This window comes from Gigantopelta aegis, chromosome 10 (assembly GCF_016097555.1).
Source record: "Gigantopelta aegis isolate Gae_Host chromosome 10, Gae_host_genome, whole genome shotgun sequence".
NCBI lineage: Eukaryota > Metazoa > Mollusca > Gastropoda > Neomphalida > Peltospiridae > Gigantopelta > Gigantopelta aegis.
Genome location: NC_054708.1, coordinates 89879435 through 89902950, shown reverse-complemented (window position 1 = coordinate 89902950; position 23516 = coordinate 89879435). Strand labels below are relative to the sequence as shown.

The following is a 23516-nucleotide window of genomic DNA, read 5'->3' as shown; positions in this document are numbered from 1 at the left end:
TTACACAGTAAGTAAGATATGACATTAATATTTATTTATCAGGATACAAGCTGAAAAACCAAAACCAGGCAGAAATTACTTTACTTCTTCCCACAATTAATTCAGTGAGCAGTGGTGCAGAAATATCCATTTAAAAACTAAGAAACATTTTTACAGTAAACTCTCTAACATGTATAACTCCATTTTCTTGAACATCACGTTAACCTCCATTTTCTTGAACATCAAGTTAACTTCCATTGTTTTAACATCAAGTTAACCTCCATTTTCTTCAACATCAAGTTAACCTCCATTTTCTTCAACATCAAGTTAACCTCCATTTTCTTCAACATCAAGTTAATAATAACCTCAATTGTTTTAGCATCAAGTTAACCTCCATTGTTTTAACATCAAGTTAACCTTCATTTTTAACATCAAGTTAAACTATATTTTTTTAACATCAAGTTAAACTACTTTTTTTTGGTAACTATGTCATCAATTTTAACCAGTTTTTTTTCCACCCAACTAGAAATCTCAAAACAAGAAATGGATCCTGATCGTTTCTCTATGGAAACATGAAAACGTTTGTTTATCTCAAACTTTGACATAAATATAGGCCTATACACATGTATTAGGGTATAAAAAAACTTACAATGTTTTTTAATAATAATAATTATTATTATATGAAACATTGTGAGTTTGTTTTATACCCTAATTAACATTTAGGTTTTTCACCATTTAAATTTGTGATAAATGTGGATGTCTTTCATCTCTTAATTATGTTAAGTTTGTGATGGTAACACTGATTGAAGACAATAACCAGCATACGTTATGTTGGCATTTGGCTTGGTTTCACCGCTGACGAAGATGATTACCGATGCTGTCCCACTAGGTATCCGTGGTTTGCTCACACTAACTGTGATGTTGAATGTCTTCTGTACAGGCAATGTGTTCTCTGGTATTTCCAGGATTGGTCCTGTTGAAAGGCAAGAAATAGTTGTTTAACAACAGCCTATTTAAAGTATGGCTAGTTGGTGTCTAATTCGTTGTTATTTTGTTATTTGGTTGATAGTCAGACCGAGAGGAATCCTACTGATGCCAAATAGCCTAATCCAATCAATGAAGCAGGAAGGGATCTTTCATATGCCTGTTCCAGACAAAACAGAATATAACACGCCATTTGGTCATTGTTTTATCTGGGCAATTTCATCTCATCTGGTACCACTGTTCAGGGGACAATATTTTAAATCTTAGGTAACATGAAGTTCCTTCGGGTGAGTTTAACATAACTAACTGAATGGTCTGTAGCAGGCCAGTATTTAGGAGGGGTTCGGGGGTGGGGGGTGGGGGGGTGGGGGTGTTCGTCGAAACCCTCCTGCTAAAGCTAAGGTCCACTTTTTTCTTCTGTTTTTAATATTGCACAAATAGTTGACTATAAATTTTGCAACCCTCCAATGAAACAATATTTGCTTGTCTTTATCATTTAGCAATCCCCTTACCAAAGCTGCGGTGTACAAGATTCAGAATTTCTAAAAATAACTGGCAAAAATAAATAAATTAATGCACATAAATGTAACAAAAATGTATAATTGTACTTTCTGCTACTTTGGTTACCTAGTAGCCTTCGATATTTACATGACAATAACAGCAGTTCACCTTCCATTGATTTATCAGCGAAAGTTAGAAATAAAAGGTTAACAACAGAAAGTAATCCTGTTTGGTTATGTCAGGTCATAGGTGTTAATGTGCACATTCAGAAAAAGCTGTTGTAGCACATGCCTGTCATGGGTGCAGGTGTCGACATTCACCGGCTCCTCTGTCCAGGACAGGAAAAGGGTTGGGGTGGATAGGAGAGAGGGTTGATTTTGCTGCTCTTGAATTTGAAAATGTCCTGTAGCATTAAGGTCAATTAGAAAATGTTGCGTACTTCTTGAAGGTAATTTCCAAGTGTTTTATAGCAACATGTAGATGCCATTTTGATGATATGACGAATCAGTGACAAAAATTAAATGGGATGCAATACTTCATGCAATACCATTTACTGAACACGTTTAAGGACTACACCTGTACTCTTAACAGTGGATGCAAGGGATCTTTTATATGCACTTTTCCACAGACAGGAAAGCACATACCACGGCCTTTGATCAGTTGTGGTGCACTGGTTGGAACGAGAAAAACCTCAGGCGGGTGCTCAACCAACTGACCTAAATTGTGCACCCTCAGTCAGCAGAGTGCTTGCCTGATGTACGTTAGTTGCAGATACGAACCCCCACAGTCCCTCAGTCAACAGAGTGCTTGCCTGATGTATGTTAGTTGCAGATACGAACCCCCACAGTCCCTCAGTCAGCAGAGTGCTTGCCTGATGTATGTTAGTTGCAGATACGAACCCCCACAGTCCCTCAGTCAACAGAGTACTTGACTGACGTACGTTAGTTGCAGATATGAACCCCCACAGTCCCTCAGTCAGCAGAGTGCTTGACTGATGTATGTTAGTTGCAGATATGAACCCCCACAGTCCCTCAGTCAACAGAGTGCTTGCCTGATGTATGTTAGTTGCAGATACGAACCCCCACAGTCTCTCAGTCAGCAGAGTGCTTGCCTGACGTACGTTAGTTGCAGATACGAACCCCCACAGTCTCTCAGTCAGCAGAGTGCTTGCCTGACGTACGTTAGTTGCAGATACGAACCCCCACAGTCTCTCAGTCAGCAGAGTGCTTGCCTGATGTACGTTAGTTGCAGATACGAACCCCCACAGTCCCTCAGTCAACAGAGTGCTTGCCTGATGTATGTTAGTTGCAGATACGAACCCCCACAGTCCCTCAGTCAGCAGAGTGCTTGCCTGATGTATGTTAGTTGCAGATACGAACCCCCACAGTCCCTCAGTCAACAGAGTACTTGACTGACGTACGTTAGTTGCAGATATGAACCCCCACAGTCCCTCAGTCAGCAGAGTGCTTGACTGATGTATGTTAGTTGCAGATATGAACCCCCACAGTCCCTCAGTCAACAGAGTGCTTGCCTGATGTATGTTAGTTGCAGATACGAACCCCCACAGTCTCTCAGTCAGCAGAGTGCTTGCCTGACGTACGTTAGTTGCAGATACGAACCCCCACAGTCTCTCAGTCAGCAGAGTACTTGACTGACGTACGTTAGTTGCAGATACGAACCCCCACAGTCCCTCAGTCAGCAGAGTGCTTGACTGATGTATGTTAGTTGCAGATATGAACCCCCACAGTCCCTCAGTCAACAGAGTGCTTGCCTGATGTATGTTAGTTGCAGATACGAACCCCCACAGTCTCTCAGTCAGCAGAGTGCTTGCCTGACGTACGTTAGTTGCAGATACGAACCCCCACAGTCTCTCAGTCAGCAGAGTACTTGACTGACGTACGTTAGTTGCAGATACGAACCCCCACAGTCTCTCAGTCAGGGTTATAACTGAGATTATGTAACAACAGACTTTCACCCAAATGTGTGTCATCTGGATCAAATCCACGTAACCAGGCAGGTTTACAGAATCACGTGACCTTGCAGACCTCTGACTGCTTGATTCTGATATGGGTTGGGCATGTAGAGATAAGACTATATATTATAAGGTAAATAATATTATACCAAATCGGAAATACATTCGCGCGTAATTAAATTTGCTGTCCTATCAACGTGTTCGCGATCTTCGCGGTATATTTTATTCGCGAACATATTTGCGTATACAGTATACAGATTATGTCTCATATAACCTAGTACTCTTGACTTCTAGTGTTTTGGGTGCTATATGTTGATCATATAAACATGACATTTTCCTTGGTGGTACAGTTTGATATAGTGATTAGATGATTTCTCACTAAAAATAGACAGATAGTTTTTGAAACATACACTAAAAATCAGCAGTAGCTATCATGCAATATACCCTCATGAAAAACACAAAGGAATCCAAAACACCAATATCTTAGGTTTATTACATTTTACATGATTTCGTATACATATCCAAGGATATACAATACAGGACTCAACAAAATTCCCTGATATTTTTCCAGATTCCATTACACCCAAATAAAATTCCCTGCATTTTCCCTGCAGGGTATTTTCAAAACCATTTTCAGTGTTTTTCCTAGCTGATCTGTGGTACCTGATGGAGAGTAATTTATTGCAGTTGTTAACAATTTGGTTCAGACTTTTTCTTTAGCAAAAAAAAAAAAAAAAAAAAAAAAGATCCTCTTTACAAGTTGTAACAGATAACAAAATATGACAATGTTAAATACCTTTGTGTGGAAAGATATACCCTGACTCAAAATCACACACGTCTTTAGACGAGTTTACTGGCTTACACTTCCACTCATAACTGAAATGGGAAACAACAGGCTTATATCAGCTATTTAATTTAAATTTTCTCACTAAAGTGCTATAGTCAATGACAGTCACACTTCGCACCATTGTTTTTCCTTCATACACAATAAATATAACATCTAACAGTATTTGTTTGTATATGCAAGATTTCTACCAGAGGGTAAAACTGGTATGGCGCCATATATACATGTACTCTTAATTGTTTTGCAGATTTTGTTTTTGAAGTTAACAACATCTTTGACAAAATTACTCTTACCATTACTGTATGATTTTCTAAAGCCTAACCCTTTAGAAACGTAACCCATTTTCTTTCTGGGGGGAGACCACAATATTTTGTCTAAAATTATGAAAATATGAAAACATACCTGCAAACTATTCTCACAACAATTTTGACAGGGGTCAAGGCAAGAAGACCAGGTTTTATTTAATAAAGTGACTTCTTGTGAAAAAACCCACTGATCCAGTCGATTTGTATCACATCAGACCTGTGACGTAGCCTGCTGCGGATTCCACTCATTCTGTTAGTAGGTCAACATGGTGACAGCAGATGATGATTTTAAAACCCCCCAGCTGATTCTTAATGTAAGCTAGTTTGACATTTTGGTCTTATCACATTTGTCAACCTATTCTAATGGCACCTCGATCGACTGATGACGAAGAAGGATAAAATCTGTTAGGGGTACTTCCCTATCAATTTGAGCGGAAATACAACAATGATGATTCGGCGAGCGAAATGACTACAGTGTTGTCTGGTGTATCGGCGCACCGAAGCATTCAAAGACAATTTTCTTTGTGAACTCTGTGGAATACTTAATAAAATGTGTCTCTCATCAAGGAAGCAGTGCTTAATCTGAGATACACTACAAATTGTTTTATGTCTGTAGTAAATAAACATTTTAAAATTGTGCATAAATGTAGGCACCCCCTGTATCCAAAATGATTGTGAACTGGACTGAATGTCAAGTAAGGTGTTAAAACTTTCATTTTGTTTGCATTTTTCTGTGTTTTCCTTTTTAGTTTAAATAAAAATAACCCCAAAAATAATTATACTGTTTACTGGAATTTAAAAAATGCGGGAAAGGTGTTTTTTAGACTGGTTTTCATAATCCCCAGGGATGAAGTGGTCACTGCAGATATGACGGTCCTTTCCATTATGCACAGGTTCGGTTTAAGAACTGCTTCAATGCAAACCCTGTGATTGTCGGGTTGTCTAAACTTCGGAAAAAACATATTTTACATTTGAAAACTATCTCCACAAGAATATCTCATCCATACAGTTTAATTCACTGGAATAACATTTTCGCATTTAAAACCCCCAAAACATTTTCCAAATCAAATGTGTAAAAAGGTCAGGTCAGGTCAGGTCATGTCAGATGTGAAAGGCTTTTCACAATAACGCTTTCATAATATACTGCATAGCACGTCACAGGGTCACGTGACCTAGTGATGGGGAAAACGCGTCTTTTTATTGCGAATATATTAAAAACGTTAAAAAAAATTGGAATTTGTTTTATTGATACTTCATATATATATATATTGTAAAACTTATATGTAGATAACAAACAATAGTGAATTATGTTTTTGATACCGGTAAGTGTTATATTTAGTGCCTGTGAAGTGTATATGAAAGTGAGGAAGAGGGTACTGTCAGTTTGAACATAGTAGACATGGAAACATTACCAATATTTGTACATAATCTTTGCTGCCATAAATGCTAATTCTGTATGTATATGGATTTCCGTACCTGACTGGATTATAAAATACAGTCAAACTTTGATAACTCCACCTTCGATCTCTCGAAAATTTTGATCTCTCGACTTGAAGCGGCGGTTCCGGACGTATTGCTATACAAACTAGTAATAAAGGCCTTTGAAAACTCAAACTTCGAACACTTGATAAACTCGATCTCTCGACCTAATTCTTTGGTCCCGCCATAAAGATTTAATAGATTTTGCACCTCTATAACTCGACACGTGTGGACTGATCAAACTGTCATTGCCAATAGTATTTTAAAGACAAATGAATTGTCAATCAGACGAAGCGCGCCTGTCTCGGGTGGTTGGGCTGTCGAGGATTAAGGTGATAATTACAGAATAATAGATTGCCGGCTAAGCAGAATGAAATGTTGTTTTATTTGTTAGTTACATTCTGCCATGTTTTGACATCTGCAACGTTCATTTTATCATTTACTTCCCGTTATATATATGTGTGTAAATACCCTCATTTTTCATTGGGTTTTTTTGTCAATAAATACATGTATATGCTCAAGCATATGTATTTCAAATTTATCTCGGTTATCTTTTTTGTTTTGTTACTTTTACAATATATGCAAAATAAATGTATCACAGGCATCGGAAGATGCCAACAAAAGGGGTGGGGTGACAGTTATATATTACTTCGCCTTTTAACTGGGGATGAATAGTTTTCAGAGTTTAGAGGTAGACAGTGAAGTGCACAGTATTATGCGAAATCATCCAGCTGCAATACAGTTTTAAATCTGAACTCTTACATATTAATTTTGAAAACTTGAACTCCCTGAAACTCAAACTATTTCCTCGTCCCATTCAAGATTGAGTTATCGAAGTTTGACTGTATATTGTTTAATTGTTGTCATTAATAAATTACCTTTACAACAGTCAGGTTGTTAATTTTATATCGTTATTAGAAGCGTAATGGCACCAAACAAGCTGCACAGTCCTTGAACATTGGCTGGGCTGACATTAATGACATTAATGATCAACATTATGTAGTAAGTGTTTTAAAATGAATCTCTAAATATGAACTCACAATACTAAAGATATGAGGGGTACCTAGAATATTAAACACTAGGAAGGCTTATATGTGTGCAGTTATATTGAACAAATATGACTACTGTAAATAAATTTGCATAATAATATTTTATAATTCCTGAAACATGCAATATGCCTTAGGAGTACACAGAACATTCTTAAATAATTACAATGTGTAAACCTATTATGTCTTAATTGTGGATGCACAGGTTTTCACCTTTTCTTTTCATTCTGCAACATGTACACACCTGAGACCTGAATTATCATGACCGTTTGGATCCTTGCTGTCTGAAGCATCAAGTAGAAACCGATGAGTATTTAGAACAATATGACGAAGTCCAGGTGGCTTAATAACCGCCTCCAATGGAACTGGTATAACTCTGAAATATCCCTAAAGAAAACGTTAACAAACAATAATGATTGAAAAAATTATTAATTTTAATTATGCTAAAATCCGACAGATACCGAGGAACGAGAAACATGCTGGATATGCTAAAATCCGACAGATACCGAGGATCGAGAAACATGCTGGATATGCTCAAATCCGACAGATACCGAGGAACGAGAAACACACTGGATATGCTAAAATCCGACAGATACCGAGGAGGTCCTGGGTTTTGTGCCGTTGTTAAGATGTTTCCAACTAAAAGAGTCCTTAATTACATATTAAATGCAATGTGTTCCGCAAGTCAAAAAGCAAGTTATAGGTAGTAGATTACTCAGTAAATAGAATTAAAGTTACAGTTTTCTTGCTTTAATGATACCTCTAGAGCACATTGATTTATAAATCATTGGCTGTTGGATGTCAAACATTTGGAAATTCTGACAAATAGTCTCAGAAAGGAAACCAGTTAAATTTTCCCACTAGTAATTATAGGAAATTATACAAGCTTCCATTTCATATTACGTGTATGTCCAAGTGAAATAACTTCCAACTGTCATGAGCGTTAGCGAGTGACAATCAAACTTATTTCATGAGACTATGGATCCATTTCACCTTCAGCTCTGTAAGTTGTAATAATTTCCAGCTGTCATGAGCGTTAGCGAGTGACAATCAAACTTATTTCATGAGACTATGGATCCATTTCACCTTCAGCTCTGTAAGTTGTAATAATTTCCAGCTGTCATGAGCGTTAGCGAGTGACAATCAAACTTATTTCATGAGACTATGGATCCATTTCACCTTCAGCTCTGTAAGTTGTAATAATTTCCAGCTGTCATGAGCGTTAGCGAGTGACAATCAAACTTATTTCATGAGACTATGGATCCATTTCACCTTCAGCTCTGTAAGTTGTAATAATTTCCAGCTGTCATGAGCGTTAGCGAGTGACAATCAAACTTATTTCATGAGACTATGGATCCATTTCACCTTCAGCTCTGTAAGTTGTAATAATTTCCAGCTGTCATGAGCGTTAGCGAGTGACAATCAAACTTATTTCATGAGACTATGGATCCATTTCACCTTCAGCTCTGTAAGTTGTAATAATTTCCAGCTGTCATGAGCGTTAGCGAGTGACAATCAAACTTATTTCATGAGACTATGGATCCATTTCACCTTCAGCTCTGTAAGTTGTAATAATTTCCAACTGTCATGAGCGTTAGCGAGTGACAATCAAACTTATTTCATGAGACTATGGATCCCTTCATCTTCAGCTCTGTAAGTTGTAATAATTTCCAACTGTCATGAGCGTTAGCGAGAGCCAATCAAACTTATTTCATGAGACTATGGATCCATTTCACCTTCAGCTCTGTAAGTTGTAATAATTTCCAGCTGTCATGAGCATTAGCGAGTGACAATCAAACTTATTTCATGAGACTATGGATCCATTTCACCTTCAGCTCTGTAAGTTGTAATAATTTCCAGCTGTCATGAGCGTTAGCGAGTGCCAATCAAACTTATTTCATGAGACTATGGATCCATTTCACCTTCAGCTCTGTAAGTTGTAATAATTTCCAGCTGTCATGAGCGTTAGCGAGTGCCAATCAAACTTATTTCATGAGACTATGGATCCATTTCACCTTCAGCTCTGTAAGTTGTAATAATTTCCAGCTGTCATGAGCGTTAGCGAGTGACAATCAAACTTATTTCATGAGACTATGGATCCATTTCACCTTCAGCTCTGTAAGTTGTAATAATTTCCAGCTGTCATGAGCGTTAGCGAGTGACAATCAAACTTATTTCATGAGACTATGGATCCATTTCACCTTCAGCTCTGTAAGTTGTAATAATTTCCAGCTGTCATGAGCGTTAGCGAGTGACAATCAAACTTATTTCATGAGACTATGGATCCATTTCACCTTCAGCTCTGTAAGTTGTAATAATTTCCAGCTGTCATGAGCGTTAGCGAGTGACAATCAAACTTATTTCATGAGACTATGGATCCATTTCACCTTCAGCTCTGTAAGTTGTAATAATTTCCAGCTGTCATGAGCGTTAGCGAGTGACAATCAAACTTATTTCATGAGACTATGGATCCATTTCACCTTCAGCTCTGTAAGTTGTAATAATTTCCAGCTGTCATGAGCATTAGCGAGTGACAATCAAACTTATTTCATGAGACTATGGATCCCTTCATCTTCAGCTCTGTAAGTTGTAATAATTTCCAACTGTCATGAGCGTTAGCGAGTGCCAATCAAACTTATTTCATGAGACTATGGATCCATTTCACCTTCAGCTCTGTAAGTTGTAATAATTTCCAACTGTCATGAGCGTTAGCGAGAGCCAATCAAACTTATTTCATGAGACTATGGATCCATTTCACCTTCAGCTCTGTAAGTTGTAATAATTTCCAGCTGTCATGAGCATTAGCGAGTGACAATCAAACTTATTTCATGAGACTATGGATCCCTTCATCTTCAGCTCTGTAAGTTGTAATAATTTCCAGCTGTCATGAGCATTAGCGAGTGACAATCAAACTTATTTCATGAGACTATGGATCCATTTCACCTTCAGCTCTGTAAGTTGTAATAATTTCCAACTGTCATGAGCGTTAGCGAGTGCCAATCAAACTTATTTCATGAGACTATGGATCCCTTCATCTTCAGCTCTGTAAGTTGTAATAATTTCCAACTGTCATGAGCGTTAGCGAGTGACAATCAAACTTATTTCATGAGACTATGGATCCCTTCATCTTCAGCTCTGTAAGTTGTAATAATTTCCAACTGTTATGAGCGTTAGCGAGTGACAATCAAACTTATTTCATGAGACTATGGATCCATTTTATCTTCAGCTCTGTAAGTTGTAATAATTTCCAACTGTCATGAGCGTTAGTGAGTGACAATCAAACTTATTTCACGAGACTATGGATCCATTTCATCTTCAGCTCTGTAAGTTGTAATAATTTCCAGCTGTCATGAGCATTAGCGAGTGCCAATCAAACTTATTTCATGAGACTATGGATCCATTTCATCTTTAGCTCTGTAAGTTGTAATATTTGGCTAGAAATTAAAATTTGAGATAATATGGTGCTGCAAATTGGGAAACATATACTGCCACAAAAATAAAAATAAATTCCCATAATTGATGAATTTTAAAACAACACAAGCAAAATGCACATTTTAACAGCAATTTGCGGCATTTTGAAACTGCGAGCAGTAAAGTAAAGCAAAAAAGTAGGAAAAATAGGACAAAGACATCCTGAATATGGTCTTCATATAAAACTGAATTGGCTAAAGCAAAACAGAAAAAAAAAATAAAAAACCCCAAAAGATGCTGATTAACCTACGTACATTATATTATTTATATACCAAGCAGCTTTTCATAAAATGTGACATGTATGGGGATTTTTTTTAGGATTTGGTCCAACATAGATTTTTAACCTAATGTTGGTATGCTGAATCCAAAAACTTCTGTTGGCCATCTGAAAAATTATGTTTTATAGTTCAAAATGGCGGAAAATTGCCTAATAAAAAGTATGTAACTGGTGTAACATATTCATTAAGTAAATCTAGATTATATTATGTGTGTGTTAGGTGACTTAAATTGATGAATGATAATAAATCACACAGTATATTCAAAAGCTCACTGGGTGTTAAGTCTATCTCTAACATGGTGTCAGAATAAAGGGATTTTTTCACAACATTATGGATCGGTTCAGGATTCCAGATCTACTGTCCTTCGAAGGAAATGTTAGTGAAAATTGGAAATGATGGAAACAGAAATTTGAACTTTATTTAATGTCAGCGTCCGGGTCGGTTAAAAAGGACGATGCTGCGAAAGTCGCCATTTTACTGCACTGCGGCGGTGATGAAGTTGTTGATGTTTACAACACATTCAAATTTGAAAATGAAAGGGATGCAGACAAGTATGAACCAGTTATTAAGACATTTGATGAATATTGCAACCCAAGAAAAAATACAGTCATAGAAGTTAAATTTACTTATTTGGGGAATGCAAACAAAAAGAGGAAGAACCCATTGATCATTACATAATGGAACTAAAAAGAGGAAGAACCCATTGATCATTACATAATGGAACTAAAAAGAGGAAGAACCCATTGATCATTACATAATGGAACTAAAAAGAGGAAGAACCCATTGATCATTACATAATGGAACTAAAAAGAGGAAGAACCCATTGATCATTACATAATGGAACTAAAAAGAGGAAGAACCCATTGATCATTACATAATGGAACTAAAAAGAGGAAGAACCCATTGATCATTACATAATGGAACTAAAAAGAGGAAGAACCCATTGATCATTACATAATGGAACTAAAAAGAGGAAGAACCCATTGATCATTACATAATGGAACTAAAAAGAGGAAGAACCCATTGATCATTACATAATGGAACTAAAAAGAGGAAGAACCCATTGATCATTACATAATGGAACTAAAAAGAGGAAGAACCCATTGATCATTACATAATGGAACTAAAAAGAGGAAGAACCCATTGATCATTACATAATGGAACTAAAAAGAACTAAAAAGAGGAAGAACCCATTGATCATTACATAATGGAACTAAAAAGAGGAAGAACCCATTGATCATTACATAATGGAACTAAAAAGAGGAAGAACCCATTGATCATTACATAATGGAACTAAAAAGAGGAAGAACCCATTGATCATTACATAATGGAACTAAAAAGAGGAAGAACCCATTGATCATTACATAATGGAACTAAAAAGAGGAAGAACCCATTGATCATTACATAATGGAACTAAAAAGAGGAAGAACCCATTGATCATTACATAATGGAACTAAAAAGAGGAAGAACCCATTGATCATTACATAATGGAACTAAAAAGAGGAAGAACCCATTGATCATTACATAATGGAACTAAAAAGAGGAAGAACCCATTGATCATTACATAATGGAACTAAAAAGAGGAAGAACCCATTGATCATTACATAATGGAACTAAAAAGAGGAAGAACCCATTGATCATTACATAATGGAACTAAAAAGAGGAAGAACCCATTGATCATTACATAATGGAACTAAAAAGAGGAAGAACCCATTGATCATTACATAATGGAACTAAAAAGAGGAAGAACCCATTGATCATTACATAATGGAACTAAAAAGAGGAAGAACCCATTGATCATTACATAATGGAACTAAAAAGAGGAAGAACCCATTGATCATTACATAATGGAACTAAAAAGAGGAAGAACCCATTGATCATTACATAATGGAACTAAAAAGCCGTGTGACAACATGTAGTTTTGGGGACCAAACAGATTTGATGATTCGTCATAGAATTATATTTGGAATCACAAACAAAAGACTAAAAGAACGTTCATTAAGAGAATCTGACGATCCAACACTCGAGAAATTTGTTGTACGTGTCACGCGTTAGAGGCAAGCACTGCCCAAATTAGTTTAACGCAGCAACATCATTCAACTTCAAGGGGGTTCAACTCTATAAGCACTAAAGAAAAAGAGTGTATACAACCGAGACCGTGGAAAAGATGACTTCGAAATGTAAACGTTGTGGAAAACATCACAAGTATAAACAGTGTCCAGCCTATGGAAAGATATGTGCCAAATGCAATGGTAAAGGTCAGTTTGCAAGTCAGTGTTTCACACAAAACATAAGATCAGAAACTTGTGTAAAATATCAAGTTAAAAATAATGTAAAAACCAAAATCCATACAGTAGATGAAGATGAATTTGAAGTATGTTTCTTCATTGGATCACTCAGTACTGATAATGGTAAAAAAACATGGTGTGAAGAACTAAATATATGTGGTAAGAATATAAAATTCAAGTTGGATACTGGTGCTGAAGCAAATGTATTGCCCAAACATATTTTTGATGAATTAAAATGCAACGTGCAACTTCATATGGAAATGTGTCAATGAAAACAGAAGGAAAAGTAAATTTGTCATGTGTAACCAAATCATCAGAGAAACATGAACTGGAATTTTACATTCTTGATGTACATTCACCACCAATTCTAGGCCTATAAACGTAAACACCACACTGACATAGATCGAAATGTGAAACCAGTTATTCACCCACCACGAAAAATTCCATACTCAATGCACAAATTTTTTAAAGGAACCTTAGACAGATTTGAAAAAGCAGATGTTATTTGCAAGGTTGAAAAAGCAACTAACTGGGAAAACAGTCTCGTCATCGAGAAAGGTAACGACTCTTCACTGAGATTGTGCCTGGATCCAAAAGATCTAAATAAAGCTATTAAAAGAGTTCACTTCAAAATATCGACTCCAAAAGATATTGCAGCACAGCTAGCAGGGAAGAAAGTATTCTCTATTCTGGATAAAAAAGATAGCTATTGGCAAGATGAACTGGGTGAAGTTCTAGAGTTTGTATCTGTGCACATTCAATACAGCTTTTGAATGATACAGATTCATGCGAAAGCAATTTGGAATAAGTTCAGCAAGTGAAGTTTTCCAACGAAAAAACCAAGACATTTGGTGATATACAAGCTAGTGTTCCGATGGTATCAGACGACATGATCATTGCAGGTGAAAATAAATAAGAACATGATAAAATTCTCACTAAAGTGATGGAACGTGCAAGATCAAGTGGAATCAAATTCAACAAAATTAAACTACAACTGAAAGTGAAAGAGGTGAAACACCTTGGGAACATTACAACAGAAAATGGTCTCAAACCAGACAAAGATAAAATACAAGCCATTGTTGATATGCCAAAACCTGAAAATAAACAAGATGTTCAAAGATTTTTAGGAACTATAAAGTTTCTTTCACAGTACGTTGCTAATATGTCAGAAATAACTGCTCCTCTGAGACAGTTGCTGAAAAAGGATACGCCATGGATGTGGGAACATGAACATGATGAAGCACTAAACAAACTGAAAGATGATACGCCATGGATGTGGGAACATGATGAAGCTCTAAACAAACTGAAAGATGATACGCCATGGATGTGGGAACACGAACATAATGAAGCTCTAAACAAACTGAAAGATGATACGCCATGGATGTGGGAACATGATGAAGCTCTAAACAAACTGAAAGATGATACGCCATGGATGTGCAAACACGAACATAATGAAGCTCTAAACAAACTGAAAGATGATACGCCATGGATCATGAACATGATGAAGCACTAAACAAACTGAAAAAGGATACACCATGGATGTGGGAACATGAACATGATGAAGCACTAAACAAACTGAAAGATGATACGCCATGGATCATGAACATGATGAAGCACTAAACAAACTGAAAGAGGATACACCATGGATGTGGGAACATGAACATGATGAAGCTCTAAACAAACTGAAAGATGATACGCCATGGATGTGGGAACATGAAAATGATGAAGCACTAAACAAACTGAAAGATGATACGCCATGGATGTGGGAACATGAAAATGATGAAGCACTAAACAAACTGAAAGATGATACGTCATGGATGTGGGAACATGAACATGATGAAGCACTAAACAAACTGTAAGATGAAACGCCATGGATGTGGGAACATGAACATGATGAAGCACTAAACAAACTGAAAGATGATACGCCATGGATGTGGGAACATGAACATGATGAAGCATTAAACAAACTGAAAGATGATATGCCATGGATCATGAACATGATGAAGCACTAAACAAACTGAAAAAGGATACGCCATGGATTTTGGAAACATGAACATGATGAAGCACTAAACAAACTGAAAGATGATATGCCATGGATCATGAACATGATGAAGCACTAAACAAACTGAAAAAGGATACACCATGGATGTGGGAACATGAACATGATGAAGCACTAAACAAACTGAAAGATGATACGCCATGGATCATGAACATGATGAAGCACTAAACAAACTGAAAAAGGATACGCCATGGATGTGGGAACATGAACATGATGAAGCATTAAACAAACTGAAAGATGATATGCCATGGATCATGAACATGATGAAGCACTAAACAAACTGAAAAAGGATACGCCATGGATTTTGGAAACATGAACATGATGAAGCACTAAACAAACTGAAAGATGATATGCCATGGATCATGAACATGATGAAGCACTAAACAAACTGAAAAAGGATACACCATGGATGTGGGAACATGAACATGATGAAGCACTAAACAAACTGAAAGATGATACGCCATGGATCATGAACATGATGAAGCACTAAACAAACTGAAAGAGGATACACCATGGATGTGGGAACATGAACATGATGAAGCTCTAAACAAACTGAAAGATGATACGCCATGGATGTGGGAACATGAAAATGATGAAGCACTAAACAAACTGAAAGATGATACGCCATGGATGTGGGAACATGAAAATGATGAAGCACTAAACAAACTGAAAGATGATACGTGGATCATGAACATGATGCATGGATGTGGGAACATGAACATGATGAAGCACTAAACAAACTGTAAGATGAAACGCCATGGATGTGGGAACATGAACATGATGAAGCACTAAACAAACTGAAAGATGATACGCCATGGATGTGGGAACATGAACATGATGAAGCATTAAACAAACTGAAAGATGATATGCCATGGATCATGAACATGATGAAGCACTAAACAAACTGAAAAAGGATACGCCATGGATTTTGGAAACATGAACATGATGAAGCACTAAACAAACTGAAAGATGATATGCCATGGATCATGAACATGATGAAGCACTAAACAAACTGAAAAAGGATACACCATGGATGTGGGAACATGAACATGATGAAGCACTAAACTGAAAAAACAAACTGAAAGATGATACGCCATGGATCATGAACATGATGAAGCACTAAACAAACTGAAAAAGGATACGCCATGGATGTGGGAACATGAACATGATGAAGCATTAAACAAACTGAAAGATGATATGCCATGGATCATGAACATGATGAAGCACTAAACAAACTGAAAAAGGATACGCCATGGATTTTGGAAACATGAACATGATGAAGCACTAAACAAACTGAAAGATGATATGCCATGGATCATGAACATGATGAAGCACTAAACAAACTGAAAAAGGATACACCATGGATGTGGGAACATGAACATGATGAAGCACTAAACAAACTGAAAGATGATACGCCATGGATCATGAACATGATGAAGCACTAAACAAACTGAAAAAGGATATGCCATGGATGTGGGAACATGAACATGATGAAGCACTAAACAATTGAACAATTAAAGTTAATAGTTTAAAGTTAAATGTTTGACAACTGAGTTGTGTGACAGTGTCTAAAATAATTTTTGAGTAGAGTTACACTATTGAGAATAATAAGTTAATTAAACAAATAAATTAATTCTTATATTAAATTTAAATAAATGATTTTTAATGTTCAAGACATTAAGTTTAAAGTTTATTACAAAATTTCAGATGGAACTCGACAAACTGATTTAAGTATAAATGAACAATGTATAGACCTGTCAACCTTTAGTTATATGAACAATACATAATGTCATGTATACTTGTCAACCTTAGTTATTGGCATTAAAAAAAAAAAAAAAGAAAAAAAAAAAAGAATTAGTAATTTTTAAAAATTATATATATATTAAACATTTTTTTAATTATTTAAAAATATTATTATAATTTAATACATATTTTAAAAAATAACTTTTATAAAAAAATCTTAACACTAACAAATTTAAACATTAATTGGTACATTTACGGTATTACACTTACAGGTTGCATCATCGTTATTTGTGTTTCGTGAAAAGTAGACCCAAGACAAATTTATATAGGCCTAAATGTTATAAATTAATATTCAGTTTTTACTACAATAAGGTACAGTGGTGTGGTACTTATTTAAAATCACAGTAACCATGCAATAAACATTGTATTTCCACTAATCATACGTAAAAGCTCATTACTGACATCATGTGAAATATACCGGAATTATACCTATTTCTGTGAGTAACGTTATGTCAAACACAAGATTTATTAATCGTAGGAAAATAATCCCTTGAAGTGTACTCTTGTTACTAACATTTACTGCACAAACCTACAAATCTAATTGATACAAGTATATTGTTTATACAGCTAATTGGTCTTTCTGTTGTCTTCCTTTGACATGTGACCTATACCAAATGGATTTTGATAGACTTGCAGATCATTAATTTTAAAATTTATAATGATCTTTTTCAAGAAGGGAGATGTAACATATTCATTAAGCAAATCTAGATTATATTATGTGTCTGTCATGTGACTTAAATTGACCAATGATAATGAATCACGCAGTATATTTAAAAGCTCGCTGAGCATTAAGTCTATCTGTAACAACTGGTATCCCAACGATCTTTACAGGATGTGTTTTGATATTAACATATATGTGGATACATTTAATTTATAAAAATCTATGTTGAAAATTGGAAAATTTAGTTTTGTGTCAAAAAGTTGAAAAACAAGATGGCAGAAAACAAAATGATGGCCATTTGTGATAAAATCGACATCCAAATCTTATCAAGGGCATTAATTGCTGTCATAAATGGAACAATGTATCGCAGCATACAAGATAAATGAGGTGAAGATATTTGTGGTATGATTCAAGATGGCTGCCATATCATAACTATTTGCAATGGGTGTAAATAGATCGTCCAAAATGTAGTCTATTTAATAATACATCACAGTTTTTATTTTATTTATTACATCAAATAAATATTATGCTAAGAGACTTTTAACATGAATGGGTATTTAGTGAAAGGGTTGTTTAACAACAGCAGCAACATTTCTAATACTATAACACAAACTGGAAGCAAAATCAGATGGTATGCATCCATATGAGTCCATCCACTGCTGAAGGTGATGGAAGGCCAAGAGTGGTACATGTAAGCTTGCCTTGTATGGTAATGAGATGATCAACACAAGCAGGCTCATCTGCGAACATCACGTTTTGGATCTTTCAATTTCCCAGGTAGAACATTTCATACTTTGGCTCCGCTTTTCAGAATCGTTTAATTTCCCTTGAAATATCATAACATAGTAAACAATAGTAAAGCAACCAAACTAAAACTTCTGGTGTACTAAGAGGTCTGCTTTCAAATATTATATTTATAGGAATGGTTTTCCAAAAATTGTCTAATTGTTACGTGGATATTTGACATGTGAAAAAGAAACTCCCCCCCCCCCCCCCCCCCAGGATATTAGTGTCTTACTAATATGTACAGCAATATTTAGTCAAATAGTTTTGCATGAACTACTATTCCAGGGTTTGGACTTAACGACTGCTATTCTGGAATCAGATTCCCCGTGTTTGGTCTTTGGTTATTCTACATTCAACTCAGTTGGAACCCTGCTATTCTGGAATCAGATTCCCCGTGTTTGGTCTTTGGTTATTCTACATTCAACTCAGTTGGAGCCATGCTATTCTGGAATCAGATTCCCCGTGTTTGGTCTTTGGTTATTCTACATTCAACTCAGTTGGAGCCATGCTATTCTGGAATCAGATTCCCCGTGTTTGGTCTTTGGTTATTCTACATTCAACTCAGTTGGAACCCTGCTATTCTGGAATCAGATTCCCCGTGTTTGGTCTTTGGTTATTCTACATTCAACTCAGTTCGAGCCCTGCTATTCTGGAATCAGATTCTCCGTGTTTGGTCTTTGGTTATTCTACATTCAACTCAGTTGGAACCCTGCTATTCTGGAATCAGATTCCCCGTGTTTGGTCTTTGGTTATTCTACATTCAACTCAGTTGGAACCCTGCTATTCTGGAATCAGATTCCCCGTGTTTGGTCTTTGGTTATTCTACATTCAACTCAGTTGGAACCCTGCTATTCTGGAATCAGATTCCCCATGTTTGGTCTTTGGTTATTCTACATTCAACTCAGTTCGAGCCCTGCTATTCTGGAATCAGATTCCCCGTGTTTGGTCTTTGGTTATTCTACATTCAACTCAGTTGGAACCCTGCTATTCTGGAATCAGATTCCCCGTGTTTGGTCTTTGGTTATTCTACATTCAACTCAGTTGGAACTCTGCTATTCTGGAATCAGATTCCCCGTGTTTGGTCTTTGGTTAGTCTACATTCAACTCAACAATGCATTATCCTCGGTGAAACCACCCACCCATTTTGCATTCAAAGCAAAGTTTTTATTAAAATTTCAAAGAGGAAATGAGTTAATTTTACATTGCTTTCTGTTCAGTATGAGCCATTGGCAACCTTACGGGTTATATATCTCTAATTTGTACATTTAGTTTGGTTAACAGACTTGCAGCAATCAATTACAACATGTCAGTATATTTCTCAAACCTTTTAATCCCTTTGTGTTTTGGACTTTGAACCAATGCCTGTCCGTCAACAATCAAGACTGACTTCCTGAGTAATTTCTCAAGTACATGTACATTAGAAATCCCACTTACTTTGGGAATAGCCGATGGTCACAGTTGTTTGTGAATTTTCAGCTGAGATTTATGCATGCCAATACCTGGCATCATAAATGTCCCACCTATGCTTTAAAAATAAAGAATGATACAGGTGAAAATTAAGTTGATGAAATTGCTTTTTGTTATAACTGACCATGTGTTAAATATAGGAGATGATTCTAGCGAGCTGTCACACATCCTGATTGTTTTGGTATTCTTGCATGGAAATGTGTTTTTTTTTGCTTCAAAGCTGCAATCTCGCCTCACATTAATTATCATAATTTCATTTAAAAATACAAACACACCTGCAGTTTTAATGAATTGTGGGTGACAGTAACACCATTGTAATAGATAATAGAAACATTATCTTTATAGTGCGTCCCACGGGGAACGCATTTTTTCATACTGTGGAATTTACAAGTTATTTATTTCTGAGTCGCTTGTTTTCTAAATTACACCCAAAAATAGTATATTTTTGTTATGTCCAAAAACTATTTTTTTTAATTTTTACGTCAAACCAAACTTAAATTATTTACAAAAACAACAAAACAACATTTTTGTAGGATGGGACGAACTATATGTACTATTCTGATCAGAACAGTCCCCTTCCCCACGTGCTATATTATGTTTGTTTTGTTTTTTTCAGTGTATTTCTGGGGATGCATGACCCGACCCCTCCCCTAAAAACACCACTAGCCAGTTACACAATTTCCTGCACATGCACCTGTTTGACTAAATATTTCGTTTGCTGTAAATTGATTAGGCCTATATAAACTGCATTATAAAGTGTAAATTTTGCTGTAATAACAGCTAAATATATAGTTTAACCTAAAAACATCTACCTATAGTAACAGTACTTGTTTTGTCTACATCAAAATATCTGTGTAAACATATTTATGTTAGTCTTGCATGCCGATTATTCAAGGTTAAATGTTAAAATGAAGACATTGTTCTATATACATAATTATAAGCGTAAGTGGCAGGCAAAACAAAAAAACTAATATTTAAAAAAAAATACCCCCCCCTCAACAATTTTACCCCCCCCCAAAGAAAACCCTAGTAACAACAACAAATCTGCCCCCAAATAAACAACAGCCTACAAAACAAGCCCACATATGCACAACCAAAAACATAACCTAGACTAACACGCACATTTGAAAAAAAAGAAGTTTTATCTATGTACATACATGTATACCAATGGCGTATGAAGGTGTCAAGGTGGTGGGATGAATGCACACACACACACACACACACACACACACAGAGAGAGAGAGAGAGAGAGAGAGAGAGAGAGAGAGAGAGAGAGAGAGAGAGAGAGAGAGAGAGAGAGAGATATTAGTGGCGCAGGAAGGTGCCAAAAAGTGTGGGGAGGGGGCCACACTTTTATATTTACACACTTTTACATTATTATAAAGCAAAATATCTGAAAAGTGGGGGGCACTTGCCCCCCTGCTTCCTACACCAGTGAATATACATATATATCTATATATATCTATATATATCTCTATATATATATATATATCTATATCTAGATATATAGATATATATAGATACCATGGAATGCTTAATGGTTGTGCGTAATATTAATAATTGCAGATAGATAGTCGATCGTAACTATTAAATTACACATGAAATTGTGTCCGTTACACTATGTCCATCTGACAATGACACTGGACTCGCTATTCCGATTTGTTTGTGAGTCAGACAGTAGAAAGCTTATCGTTAGGCGAAGAAGTGAATTTCTGTATCGTTAGTTTCATTATTAACTACTGCATAGGTCGTAGTTAATAATGCAGCTAGCGGTACAGAAAATCGCAGCTAGTCATTTAGTCAAATTAATGTACACTTCCATTCGTACACTGACATATATATACACAAACACATGCATATTACTTGCAAATATCAAAACTTTATTAAGGTGCCGTTTTAACAAGTCAATCATCAATCAGCCATTTTGCTTGGTCCTCTCCCCCCCAAGACGTGTCCGTAAGTATTTTTGTTGAGCACAAAACATATTGTACATTTTCTATTCTATAAAAGATGGAGATTGCACACAATTTGACAGGTGACGGCATTACGTTTACAGCCATGTAAGCAATGTATGCATTTAGAATCAAACAGTAATCGGGTAACAGCATTACGTTTATGGCCATGTATGCATTTAGAATCAAACAGTACTCAGGTAACGGCATAACGTTTACGGCCATGTAAGCAATGTATGCATTTAGAATCAAACAGTACTCAGGTGACAGCATTACGTTTATGGCCATGTAAGCAAGGTATGCATTTAGAATCAAACAGTACTCAGGTAACGGCATTACATTTATGGCCATATAAGCAATGTATGCATTTAGAATCAAACAGTACTCAGGTAACAGCATTACGTTTAAAGCCATGTAAGCATTTAGAATCAAACAGTAATCAGGTAACAGCATTACGTTTACGGCCATGTATGCATTTAGAATCAAACAGTACTCGGGTAACGGCATTACATTTACGGTCATGTAAGCAATGTATGCATTTAGAATCAAACAGTAATCAGGTGACAGCATTACATTTACAGCCATGTAACCAATGGATACATTTAGAATCAAACAGTAATCAGGTGACGGCATTTCGTTTATGACCATGTATGCAAGGTATGCATTTAGAATCAAACAGTACTCAGGTAACATCATTAAGTTTACGGCCATGTAAGCAATTTATGCATTTAGAATCAAACAGTAATCAGGTAACGACATTAAGTTTACAGCCATGTAATCAATGTATGCATTTAGAATCAAACAGTAATCAGGTAACAGCATTACGTTTATGGCCATGTTTGCATTTAGAATCAAACAGTAATCAGGTAACGACATTACGTTTATGGCCATGCAAGCAATGAATACATTTACAATCAAACAGTAATCAGGCATTACGTTTACGACCATGTAAGCAATTAGAATCAAACAGTACCCAGGTAACAGCATTACGTTTACAGCCATGTATGCATTTAGAATCAAACAGTACTCAGGTAACAGCATTACGTTTATGGTCATGTGTTTAAGCAATGTATGCATTTAGAATCAAACAGTAATCAGGTAACATCATTAAGTTTACGGCCATGTATGTATTTAGAATCAAACAGTACTCTGGTAATGGCATTAGGTTTAAGGCCATGTAAGCATTTAGAATCAAACAGTAATCAGGTAACAGCATTACATTTACAGCCATGTATGCATTTAGAATCAAACAGTACTCGGGTAACGGCATTACATTTACGGTCATGTAAGCAATGTATGCATTTAGAATCAAACAGTAATCAGGTGACAGCATTACGTTTACAGCCATGTAACTAATGCATACATTTAGAATGAAACAGTAATCAGGTGACGGCATTACGTTTATGACCATGTATGCATTTAGAATCAAACAGTACACTAGCGGCATTACGTTTATGACCGTGTAAGCAATGTATGCATTTATAGAATCAAACAGAAATAAGGTAACAGCATTACGTTTATGGCCAGGTTAGCAATGTATGGATTTAGAATCAAACGTTAATCAGGCATTACGTTTACGGCCATGTAAGCAATGTATACATTTAGAATCAAACCATACTCAGGTAACAGCATTAAGTACTC

The 23516-nt window shown here is 36.0% G+C and overlaps 1 protein-coding gene across 1 annotated transcript in view; it reads right to left on the bottom strand.

Annotated features, from left to right (window-relative positions):
• LOC121383902 (polycystic kidney disease protein 1-like 2) overlaps window positions 1–8048 on the bottom strand; it is a 188321-nt gene extending 180273 nt beyond the window's left edge. The window contains exons 1-4 of the mRNA XM_041514000.1: window positions 8043–8048; window positions 7355–7497; window positions 4233–4312; window positions 805–952 (exon numbers count right to left, since the gene is read on the bottom strand). Of these exons, the coding sequence (XP_041369934.1) occupies window positions 805–952; window positions 4233–4312; window positions 7355–7497; window positions 8043–8048 (377 nt within the window). The remainder of the gene's footprint in view (window positions 1–804; window positions 953–4232; window positions 4313–7354; window positions 7498–8042) is intronic.
• Between the last annotated feature and the right edge of the window lie 15468 nt (window positions 8049–23516).